This window comes from Brassica oleracea, chromosome C7 (genome assembly GCF_000695525.1).
Source record: "Brassica oleracea var. oleracea cultivar TO1000 chromosome C7, BOL, whole genome shotgun sequence".
Taxonomy (NCBI): domain Eukaryota; kingdom Viridiplantae; phylum Streptophyta; class Magnoliopsida; order Brassicales; family Brassicaceae; genus Brassica; species Brassica oleracea.
The window spans coordinates 441868-453753 of NC_027754.1; the positions used below are offsets into that span (position 1 = coordinate 441868).

General features: G+C 41.9%; 5 protein-coding genes across 6 annotated transcripts; 3 read left to right on the forward strand and 2 right to left on the reverse strand.

The window, feature by feature from the left end:
• Positions 1-48: 48 nt before the first annotated feature.
• Positions 49-2009, forward strand: LOC106306290 (shikimate O-hydroxycinnamoyltransferase). The gene is made up of 2 exons (XM_013742853.1): positions 49-677; positions 833-2009. Exons 1-2 carry the CDS (start codon positions 270-272, stop codon positions 1724-1726), a joined length of 1302 nt encoding a protein of 433 aa, XP_013598307.1. The 5' UTR covers positions 49-269; the 3' UTR covers positions 1727-2009.
• Positions 1761-3061, reverse strand: LOC106306291 (proline-rich receptor-like protein kinase PERK1). Its single transcript, XM_013742854.1, has one exon. The coding sequence runs from the start codon at positions 2964-2966 to the stop codon at positions 2352-2354; it is 615 nt and encodes a 204-aa protein (XP_013598308.1). The 5' UTR covers positions 2967-3061; the 3' UTR covers positions 1761-2351.
• A 931-nt stretch (positions 3062-3992) lies between these two features.
• On the forward strand, positions 3993-7179 carry LOC106301698 (mitochondrial import inner membrane translocase subunit TIM44-2-like). Its single transcript, XM_013738147.1, has 13 exons — positions 3993-4211; positions 4307-4395; positions 4486-4569; positions 4657-4732; positions 5056-5409; positions 5487-5555; positions 5671-5735; positions 5832-5900; positions 5985-6057; positions 6131-6235; positions 6329-6400; positions 6595-6657; positions 6761-7179. The coding sequence occupies exons 1-13, from the start codon at positions 4137-4139 to the stop codon at positions 6884-6886; spliced, it is 1320 nt and encodes a 439-aa protein (XP_013593601.1). The 5' UTR covers positions 3993-4136; the 3' UTR covers positions 6887-7179.
• Positions 7180-7928: 749 nt separating this feature from the next.
• LOC106304035 (serine/threonine-protein kinase 19 homolog) lies at positions 7929-9533 on the reverse strand. 2 transcript variants are annotated; one of them, XM_013740414.1, is made up of 8 exons: positions 9410-9533; positions 9244-9317; positions 9067-9147; positions 8880-8972; positions 8660-8779; positions 8500-8571; positions 8349-8426; positions 7929-8264 (listed from the first exon to the last, which is right to left on the reverse strand). In XM_013740414.1, exons 1-8 carry the CDS (start codon positions 9531-9533, stop codon positions 8073-8075), a joined length of 834 nt encoding a protein of 277 aa, XP_013595868.1. In that variant the 3' UTR covers positions 7929-8072. The 2 variants fall into 2 exon arrangements, with proteins under 2 accessions (XP_013595868.1, XP_013595869.1); XM_013740415.1 differs by having other exon boundaries at positions 9244-9340; positions 9410-9522.
• Positions 9534-9708: 175 nt separating this feature from the next.
• Positions 9709-11275, forward strand: LOC106302107 (5' exonuclease Apollo). Its single transcript, XM_013738624.1, is given in 4 exon segments — positions 9709-9847; positions 9850-9984; positions 10043-10359; positions 10427-11275. Coding segments are annotated over 4 exon segments (1266 nt in total). The 3' UTR covers positions 11102-11275.
• The last annotated feature ends 611 nt before the right edge of the window (positions 11276-11886 follow it).

Here is an 11886-nt window from a genome sequence, read left to right on the forward strand (position 1 = left end):
GAAAAAAAAAAAAAAAAAGGAGAGAATTATCGCATTACGGAGAGAGTTGGTGGGAGCGCAGATGGACAGATGGAAAAAAGGAAAAAAGAGGAAAGAGTAGGCGGGCGCGGTAGGTGAAGGATAGCGACGTCTCGCCATCCACCCATTTTATATATATCCAACATTCTTCCTCTTAATTCTCAGATCTCCAAATTCAATAGGAATCGAGATCTCTCAACACTAGTTACTACTAGTGTGTATTGTAATTTGTATAAAAAAACAAGAAAAGAATGAAAATTAACATCCGCGATTCCAGCATGGTCCGGCCCGCCGCGGAGACCCCCTCGACTTACCTGTGGAACTCCAACGTTGACCTCGTGATCCCCAGGTTCCACACTCCCAGCGTCTACTTCTACAGACCCACCGGCGCCTCCAATTTCTTCGACCCTCAGGTCATGAAGGAGGCCCTCGCCAAGGCCCTGGTCCCTTTCTACCCCATGGCTGGCCGCTTGAAGAGGGACGACGATGGTCGTATCGAGATCGACTGCAACGCCGCCGGTGTTCTCTTCGTGGTCGCCGATACTCCCTCCGTCATCGATGATTTCGGAGACTTCGCTCCCACCCTCGAGCTCCGCCAGCTTATCCCCGAGGTTGATCACTCCCCTGGCATTCATTCCTTCCCGCTCCTCGTTCTCCAGGTCTTTTTTTTTTTTTTTTTTTTTTTTTTTTTTTTGTCTGATAGGGAACAAACAACTGCCTTATCTTTATAGTTATTATTATTATACTATTAACACACAATACAATTATTAGATGGAAGAGTCAATTTGATTCCAAAGTTGGCTCCTTTTGTCAGGTAACCTATTTTAAATGTGGCGGAGCTTCCCTTGGTGTCGGCATGCAACACCATGCCGCCGACGGTTTCTCCGGTCTCCATTTCATCAACACCTGGTCTGATATGGCTCGCGGTCTTGACCTTACCATTCCCCCTTTCATTGACCGTACTCTCCTCCGCGCCAGGGACCCCCCTCAGCCTGCTTTCGATCACGTTGAGTACCAGCCTGCCCCCTCCATGAAGATCCCTCTCGATCCTTCCAAGTCATCCCCTGACAGTACCACCGTCTCCATCTTCAAATTATCGCGCGACCAGCTTGTTTCTCTCAAGGCTAAAGCCAAGGAGGACGGCAACACTGTTAGCTACAGCTCCTACGAGATGTTGGCTGGTCATGTGTGGAGGTCTGTGGGTAAGGCCCGCGGGCTTCCCGACGATCAAGAGACCAAACTGTACATTGCTACCGATGGAAGGTCAAGACTGCGTCCGCAGCTTCCCCCTGGTTACTTTGGCAACGTCATATTCACTGCCACACCACTAGCCGTTGCCGGGGATCTGCTCTCAAAGCCAACGTGGTATGCTGCTGGACTGATTCATGATGTTTTGGCTCGCATGGACGATAACTATCTCAGGTCCGCTCTCGACTACCTGGAGATGCAGCCTGATCTCTCAGCCCTGGTCCGCGGTGCGCATACCTACAAGTGTCCAAACTTGGGAATCACGAGCTGGGTCAGATTACCAATTTACGATGCAGACTTTGGTTGGGGGCGTCCTATATTTATGGGACCTGGTGGAATTCCATACGAGGGTTTGTCGTTTGTCCTGCCAAGTCCTACAAATGATGGCAGCTTATCCGTGGCCATTGCTCTCCAAACTGAACACATGAAACTGTTTGACAAGTATTTGTACGAGATATGACAGAGACAAGCCAGCAGAAGATGATGATGATGATTCCTCCTTCCCCCCCCCCCACTTAAAGTGGGGCTTTTTTTTGTTTGCTTAATGTCGCAGATGATTCGTTATCCTGTATTTTAGAGGGTACAATAAAAGTTATGTCACACATAAGTTGGTACTTGTGGTGGTTCTGTAACATTTGGATCGGTCATGTAGGAACTTTTTCTTTTATGTTTATACTGATGATGATAAGTGTTGTCCTATCAGACATGCCTTAACAGTTTGGTTATGTCAATGCTTCATCCCCTCTCTTGTTACTTTCTGTATTAGGTTTCTTATACTCTATGTTATATAGTACCCCGTCACAGTTGACCTGGTTCTTGTAAACATTTCGGAGAAGGTAAAGTGGTTCCATGTAGCCATAACGTAATGCACGTTCATACATATGACAACAGTGAATATTTTTTTATTTGTGTGAGTGGCATGGAGTTTGTTTAATTGACAGGCCACAAAAACAGAGTGCTATCAACTTTTGGATATGAAGATTTGATTAACATAAATTGTCATTATTCATTAAATTGTGGAAATGGATGATTGATTACATTTAGGCCTGATGATATATATCTTTCTTTGTTTCGGGTCGCCTGAGTTAGGACTTGTGCTCAGTAAGGTGATGATTTGGCTCTGATATATCAATTGCATGTCCTCCGGTTGAATGAAGGTGAGGAGCTCTGCTGAACTTTTCAGTCTTGTGAATATCCTCTTCCAAATGAATGTCTTCCTCAATCATGACCACTCTGGTTGGTTCGCCATGGGGTCCTGGCACTATGACTTCTTCCACTTTGAGGTGTTCATCAAACTTGGTGATTTCAGTCTTCTGAGAAGTCCTTCTTCTTTTCTTGACACAGCAGAACAGAGCAGCAGCGAGGAACGCAAGAAAAAACAAACCGCCAAGAGAGACAACAACCACGACTATAACAGTTGAATGGTGCCCCGGTGGTGGTGGAAGAACGTGAGGTGGAGGGGGTGGATGATGGGGACGAGGATAAGGTGGCGGTGGGAAATGAGGAGTAGGTGGTGGTGGAGGAACAAAGTGGGAAGGAGGCGGGGGTTGAAGTGGGTGATGGGGAGGAGGTGGCGAAATGTAGGAAGAAGGAGGCGGTGGTTGAAACGGCTGATGCGGTGGAGCCGGGAAGGGAGAAGGGTGGGGATGTTGATCGGAGGGTGGTGGGTACAAGGGGAAATATAGAACAGAGGCAGCCATTTGGTAATGTATATATGTATATTATGATGTTGTTGTTGCAAAGGTGAAGTGAGTTATTTCATATGAGTTTGAAGCCTATTTGTAGTTGTGTAAAAGCATGATTGGTGGTGGCGTGTGCGCTTGTACTTGCTTGACTCTCATGCTAAGCCTTTTTTTTTCATTCTATTAGACTTTGTTGATTGTTTATACTCCACTCCTGTGATATTAAATTCACAAACGGCTAATTTATTGAATAGTCGGTGTACTTGCTACTATCTTCGACACTGAGACTGTTTATTATCTATTCATTTTGATCCCCAAATTTGCTCTGCAGAATTTTGAGTTTACTTGACATCATTTTTTGGAGCTATTGTTACCTTTGGAACATCTGTCTCTTCAGTTGTGTCTGGTGTAGGGATCATATTCTAATAGATTCTTTGTTTGTTTGATTGAATCCCGCTTGTCTCGTACCCCTTTACCATTTGTTGAGTGGTATCGGCTAGGGACCCTGACACTATATTCCAGGTGATTCTGCTTTCCATGTTATTATCAGTTTGATGATCCCCAAGTGCAATATGTTAATTCATGTATGTGGTGTGGCTCGTAGATGACAGATATGTAAGGCACTTTCTCCGAAGGAAATTTTTTTATATGCAAAACAAAATGTCCTTGGTAAACCGCCAGTCCTCGTCTGGGGAAACATTTGCTTGCCCATGGTGGTGATGAGGTTTCTTGAAACTTTTGCCCGCTCAGGGATCTGTCAGCCCGGACTCATAAACTACTTGTTCGCTATACAATGTATATCTCTTTGTATTGAATAAACAATAGTAGTTACATGACCTAAATCTCATTTATACCTGAGAACAACAAGTGCTAGTTAATAAACTCCCATGCCTTTCCGTTGGTCAACAACCAACCGTCGTCGACATTTACATGTTTGGGGGGTTTCAATCGTTCAATTCGGCTCTTACAATGTTATGGGCCTCTTAAACTTATTTATGAGGCTAATGGCCCAAATACAGAGGCGAGCGACATGTCCGGAACATACTTACCCGTGTTACCGAACAGGTCTGAAAGAGAAACCCCAGAAGAAGGTTTAGCGAATGCTGCATCTTTAGGGCTTAAAGGCCAAATTGGTTTGTTTCTCAAGGCAAAAAATTTCATCCTATTCGAATTTGGAGGATCCTTGTAATGGCGAGTAGAAAGCTGATTCGAGATTTACTCATCACAAGGCAGCCTCTCTTCCTCCGATTGGCGCATCAACGGGTCCGTGCGTCTATCGTATCGATTTTGTTGTTTCTACTGTTTGTGATTGCGAACCGGGCTGATTCGATTTGGTATTTTTTTTTTTTTTTTTGTAGAGATTCATGCCAGCCATTGGGTATTCGATTAATCGCCGGTTCAGCATTTTCAGCGACTTGTCCAAGAAAATTAGAGGGGAAGCTGAAAGGTTATCTTTTTTTTTTTTTTTTATGCCAATTCTTATATATGTTTAGTGGATGAGATGTTGTTAGTTCAAAGTTTGTTTACATTTTCGCAGCAATCCTGAATTCCAAAAAACAGTCAAGGAGCTCAAGGAAAAGGCAGAAGAGCTTAAAGTTGTCAAAGAGGACCTCAAAGTTAAGTAAGTTACATCTACTATTTCTTCACCTTACTTACTGAGAGAGGAAGCTTCTTATGAATGAAATCAAAAAAACAAAACAAAACGCAGAACAAAAGAAAAGACTGAGCAGCTCTACAAGCAAGTTGATGGTGTCTGGACCGAGGCTGAATCTGTCGCTAAAAAGGTACTAGAGCGGCATTATCGATATTTATATAAAACTAGTGCAATTATTTCCTAAGCTGGGTTGTCTCTTCTTTGCATTTGTTTTTGGTATGTCTGTGTTAAGAATGTGCTTATTGTTTTACCTCTTTCTGAAACCGTTTGCTGTACTTGAACGTATCAAGTATCGCTTGTTGTTTGGTAACTGAATACTATACTTATGAACGTTATTTATATGTATGAGGACCCAAACTTTGTACACTGTTAAAGACTATAGGATTGTTTCTTACCAAACAGCTTTGATGGCGCAGGTCTTTTTATGCATTTTTTTTTTGTTTTTGTGATCAGGTGAAGGAGTCATTCAAGCTTGGTAAGGAGGAGAATGCAGAGTCAGCAAGTTCATCAGGCACAGGAAACTCTAAAGAGGAAAACCAGCAACAGCAGCAATCAGGCACTACTGAGGGAGGTCAACATACATTATTTGAAAAAATTAAATCAAGCATTTCTTCGCCCCTTGACATAGCGAGGAAGGGAATTGACATTGTGAAGGATGAGTTGCGAGGAGGCACGCCTAAAAAGAAGCACCTGGAATACACGCCTCCCCCACCATTTACAGGTGTGAAAAGTACGAGAACTGATCTGGTGGTTACTCCTACAAAACAGTCCAAGTGGCAAAAGAAATGGGAATCTTTAAGAGAAAAGGTAACAGCGACCCTCTTTGTCTTTTCCGCTTATGCCATGTTATATTTTCCTCTTGTTAACTTTGAATTTTGGTTTAGATGCAAGCTCATCCTGCTTTTAAACGTCTAAGCGGGATAAGTGAGCCTGTTGTCAACAAGAGCCAAGAGGTAATGAACCATTTTCTCTCTTTACTCATTTCGTTCAGAGATCTTATGTTACAATAGTCTCTTTGATAATACTGTTTTGTACTTGTTAATTGGCAAATGCATCTTGACTGTGTAGATTGCAGAGGATGTTGTGGAAAGATGGGAAACCAGTGACAATCCCATTGTTCACAAAATTCAGGAGTATGCTCTAATTGCTCCCACCTTATTATTTCGTTAAATATGAACTTACTTACAACAACCTATATATATATATATATGTGTGTGTGTGTTTGGCAGCTTAAATGAGGCAGTGTTTAACGAAACAGATTCTGGATCAACTTATAAGGAGATACGCCGCCGAGATCCGTAAGTGATACAGGCTGAGTAATTAGTTTGAAAAATGTGGCCCCCTCTCGGTTAATTATACCTTTTTATCACTTTCTTGCATAGATCGTTCTCCTTGACGGACTTTGCTGCAGAAGTTCATGAAGCCATCAAACCAGTCTTGAGTGCATATAGCAAGGTTAGTATGGATCATCTACACTCCCGTATTTGATTTTTTGTGGCCTCTAAATTGTCTCCCATCTCCGAGCCAGGGAGATGCTGAGACACTGAAGAAGTATTGTAGCCCGGAAGTGATTGAACGGTGCACTGCAGAGCTCGCAGCTTTAAAAGGCCATGATCTTTTTTTCGATCACAAGGTAAAGATTGTTTTGTCAAACTTGGTTCACACCATGAGATCATGTAAAGCCTGTGAGTCAGTTGGCTTCATTTTTTTTTGTTGTGTTGTTCAGATTCTGCACATATCGGAAGTAGAAGTTGAAGAGACAAAGATGATGGGAACTACACCCACAATCATCGTCAGGGTAAATGATTTTTTTTTTTTTTTTTTTTTTTTTTTTTTTTTTTTTTTTTTTTTTTTTTTTTTTTTTTTTTTTTTTTTTTTTTTTTTTTTTTTTTTTTTTTTTTTTTTTTTTTTTTTTTTTTTTTTTTAATTATGAGAGGTCATACTTTAGCTAAGATGTGCATTTCATGGATTGTATCATCATCTTTGATGAAGTTCCAAACGCAAGAAATCTTCTGTGTTCGTGACAAGAAGGGCAATATCAAAGAAGGAGGCCAGGTATATATAGAAACTGTAGTACTAGTGATATAAATCAAAACCAGAAAAACATTATATTAATCTACACTGCTCTAAAACTATGTTGGGTGTGTGATGGATGTAGGACACGATACATTCGGTGTACTACAAGTGGGCAATGCAACAAGTGGAGGCAGGGGAGGAATCTATGTATCCCATTTGGAGGCTCAGAGATATATGTAAACTTGGTGCTGCTCAAGCTCTGATTTAAAATCGTTCTTTGGTTTATACCTTAAAGCTAAGCCTCTTTTATATCATTCTCACTCTTGCTCTCTGCAACGTATCAGTAGAGTATTATTTACTCAAAATCTTGCCCACTCTTTTCCCTCCTTTTTCGTGTTCTTCTTCCTCGGGAAGAATTGAGGTTCCCATGTTTTTGGGTTATAAGTTTTGACATGTATTTGATTAGTCCCCACCATGTCTCTTGTTTTGAAGGGTTCTTGCTTCTGTTAGTCCTAAGGGGATAATACACTCTTCGGAAAATAAGAAACAACATTTACAATTCGTTATCGAGTGTCATTATGTTTTTGTCTTCATTTTTTTTTTGGGGTCAAATGTTTTTGTCTTCATTTTTATCAGTAAGTTGTGACATATAAAATGGCCTGCTTTCCAGTTTTATATAATTTTTATCTCGAAGCTATATAAAAGGAAAAACGGTTAACTATATATATCTGCACAATCCAGAAGAATTGGTTTGATTACCAGATTTTTTATTATTACTGATGAAGTGATGAGTGAGTATTTTAAGTAGCAGCAGTAAGTGGAATATTTTGTGTGTCTTCCGAACTAAGCACAACACCAACTTGTATATAATCAATCCTCTCTTATCTCGCTCTTGAGTTTTGAGCTTCTTCTCTCCTCTGAATCTTTGCCATCATTCTTGGGTCATCACTTGCCTGAGAATTATTAGCTTCCAAAATATAGCTTGGAAGAGCTTAGCCGCCAAATTCCAGACTCCGGAGATCCAAAACCAAACCCCTAACCCTGTACAGTACATAAGCTTCCGACAACCGTTCAATCCACCGACCAGAGAAATCTCTTTGAGACAGACAGACTCCAGTGTTTTTCTAAAAAGGGGTTGTATACGTCCATAAGCCAGAATTGGTTCTAGAGAAGGGAATAGACGAGAGAGCCCAAGAGTTCATCAACAGAATCAAAGCAGAGATACTACTCCTAAGCAGAGGCTACTTTAGTAGTTAATTTATGTGTGTATAAGAAAGGGTACAATTTCAACTATTCTGTAAGAAGAAGAAAAAAACAATCGTGTATGGATTTAGCTTCACTCTTTAAAAGTTCTTCTCCATGAACCATAAATAGATTTCACTTAACAAGATGATGAGCTAAATCGGATGAATTGACAACATTAAGTGGATGTGTATACCATATCAAAATAGGGGTTAGTCGTTTGAAACACGAACAACCAAACCAGAAGTGGTTTGAAAAGTTTTGAGGTGACCGGAGCCAATGAGATCTCGTATGTGAAATCTCATATCAAGAGGAGAGTAGCGGAGTCGTCTCTTTTCAAGCTCGGCCAAGAACATCTCTTTATGTCGCTTTCGCTTTAGCAACGAGAGTAGCTCCTTCCTTCCCTGATCATATCAGATTGAGAGAGTAAGAGAAAAAGGTTGACGATCACTTACGAAGAAAAGTTTTGTTTTATTTTAGGAGGTTACCTGCAGTAAAGCCTTCCACAGTTTGCCAATACTGGGAATGGCGAACCAGTACATGTCTGGATCGATAAGTTGGCGTGTCTGAGAGAGAAAATGGTGTATGAAGAGTTAAAAAGAGAGCGAAAAAAAAAGAGGATTATTAATATTTACATACGAGAAGGCCAGCGTTGATTAAGAGAGTGATGTGCGCATCCTTCACCTTTCCGCCCAATGCCAAGAGCGAACACTGCATTGAGTTTTAGTTGAAAACTTTAGGCATCTATACAAGAGAGAATTTGGATTAGAATAGAGAGAGAGAGAGAGAGGAGTCTCACAAGCTCATGATGTGCAATACTGGGTTCGAGTTTAGAATCAAGGACATGTTCTTTGAACCACTTGAAAATATCAGTATCACTCTGTTTATTCTCTTCCATCCTCTTTGCTATTCGATCCACCTTAAAACATATTGGAGTGGATTGATTACAAAGAAAGAAGATCAATATCGAAAATTTAAAATAGACGAGAAGGAAGGACAGCAGCAATAGCAGAGCCAACCTGGTAAAGATAGTCATCCAGAAAGATGATGGCATGATCATCTTGTCCAGTGTTGAGTTTGAAAACACGAACAGCTTTATCCCTTCGTAACCGCTGCACGAAATAGAGATGATCAAAGATAGAATCCAAAAGTAGGAACTTTTCAAAAGGAAACTATATGGTTGGTTAGAGAAAGGGAAAGCAATACCTCAAGTTCTCTATCGACTTGGGTTCTATCGTTGAGGCTACTGTACAATTGCGACTGTAATATGAATGGCGGCACCGAAGCCTAAGCAGTTGATGAGACAGAGTAAACGAGACCGGGACTCCAATTTCAAGACAAGAGAGAATGTCGAATTGATTTTAATAAGAGATGGAATGGAACCTGGTCAATGCGAGGAAACTGAGCCCGCATCATCCGAAGCGCCACAGAAGTATCGCTAAAGGTAAGTTCATCCTCTTCGTACCCGCAAAACCCAATCCTAAGTCAGGCTACATACAATCATCTCTCAACAATTAACAAAATCGAGGGGAAGGATTCGACGACTCACGGAGAGAAAAACATTCATCTTCATTAGCAGCGTGACTGCCACCAACTTCCTCCTCTTCCTCTCGCCGACGCTTCTTTCCTCCGGCAGCGGCGACGGAGGTTTCCGGATTTGTGATATTCTTCATAAGAGATTTTCATTTTGTCTGAATATTATGACTTAAAGTGTGTAGGTAGGTGAAACAATTACAGTGGGCCTTGATACAGTAAGTAAGCCCATGTGTCGAGATATTACAATAGGCCCAATAAAAAAATGACCCAAATAATGTTGTCGTCGCGCTTTGAAACTGAAAGGGGAGAAAGATGGAGAGCGGTTTGATATCGGTGGACCGGTGGAAGAGTGGGAGTCAGGCCTACTTCTTGACTCATATGCACTCCGACCACACTCGCGGCCTCTCCCCCAACTGGTCCCATGCTCCTCTCTTCTGCTCCCGCACCACCGCCTCCCCGGCTTCGACCTCTCCTTGCTCCGCCTCGTCCCCCTCTCTTCTTCCTGGCAATCTCTCTCCCTCCGCTCTCCTTCCTCCGGCTCCCCCGTTCTCCTCCATTTCATGGCCATCGACGCCCACCACTGCCCCGGTATGTATGCTTTGCTTTACTTTTTCTCTGTGGATTGATAGATTGGATTTGGTTTTAGGATCGGTGATGTTCATGTTCCGTGGAGACTTCGGATGTTTTCTCTACACAGGAGACTTCCGTTGGGAATGTGAGGATGCTGCTGCAGAGGAAGCAAGGACCACTCTCGTCGCTGCTGTCAACGACTTCCCCGTCGACATTCTCTACTTGGATAACACCTACTGCAACCCCGTCTACACCTTCCCTTCCCGTCATGTCGCTGCCAATCTGATTGCCCACCTAATCCTCTCTCATCCTTCCCACGATATCGTCATTGGAGTTGACTCTCTGGGCAAGGAAGATCTTCTCGTTCACCTCTCCCGTATTCTCAACATCAAGGTTCTCTTGCTTTTCCTCTTTGAGTAGTTTGTGTTGATAAGTTGTGCCTTACATAGTCATTATCCAGATTTGGGTTTGGCCAGAGCGACTCCGCACCATGCACCTCCTTGGTTTCCAAGACATTTTCACCACTGACACGTCTCTTACCAGAGTCCGTGCTGTCCCTCGCTATAGTTTCAGCATTCAGACGCTCCAGGGGCTCAATCTCATGTGCCCAACCATCGGCATCATGCCTTCGGGTCTCCCATGGCTCAAAACACCTTTCAAAGGAGATGCCAATCTCTCTGGTTCTCTCCTTACTGCTAACAATCGTAGGAAGCCTGCAGCTCAACAGAGAGAATTACTACTACTACAAGGGGCGGTGCATATGTTCCATGACAACATGTTTTCGGTGAACTACTCTGATCACTCATGCTACCAGGAGATTGGAGAGTTTATAAATCTTGTCAAGCCCAAGAGCATGAAAGGCATTGTGGTTTCATCCTCATGCTATGTTGATCCTCTCTACTATTTTGGGCGTGTCTGCGGTGCTAGCGAACCTCCAGAGTTGCTTCTTTTGAGGCCTGACTCCAGAGAGCAATTTCGAGCTGTTAGGATCAAGTCATATTCTACCAAGGACGAGACAATAAATTCCCAAAAGGAAAAATGGAGAAAGGGAGATGGCCATTCGAGTTTGAGGAGAAACAAGAAGAGGAGAGCACGTATACAAGTTAAGTGCGCCAAAATTGCAGATGTTGATTAGCATTACTTGGGGCTCTGGGTAGTGTGTATAACATGGAACGGCTTCTTAATTTAACCAAAGCTTAATTACAATGCTGCAAAGACGTTTTCTCTGTTTGAGAGGGAGAGGGGCATAAATAAACGGTATATAAGTATTACATTAAATGGTTTTGTTTGATTAATCAAAATTCAATCTTCGCACTCTTGAAAATAAATCAAATCACTCACAAAATCTTCTTTTTTAAAGGTTCACGAAAATTGCTTTTATAAAAGTAATGGAAAATTTTATCTTTATTCATGACATAGATGTTTTTCATATAAGAGATTACACTGTCATGTCATAGATAAATGGAAAGATTACAAATTATAATCTCTTGGTTATGAGTCATCCAAAATCTGGTTCATAACACTCCCCCTTGGATGACATAACCATTTAAAGCTTGTAATGTGCTTTAATGTTGCCTCATTAAAACCTTACCAGGAAAATCCAATTGAAACAAAACCACGGTGAAATAAAAAGAGTACAACTCACGTTACTTCCCCTGATTTGGACATTACTGAAGGTCCCTTGGACCTCTTCAATTTTCTGCAATCCGTGGGTGATGAAGATCTTGGGCAGAATATGCTTCGTCCTCGAACATGATAGTTGGTTTACTATCGGCCATACCACAATCTGATCGAACATATTGAGTCATCGACCTCAAATACACACACACGAAATCTTGGATGATGTTGCTGTGATATGCGTGTACCACCATGTGTAAAACATAACCTGTCTGAAAACAAATCAACAAAACCAAATAACCC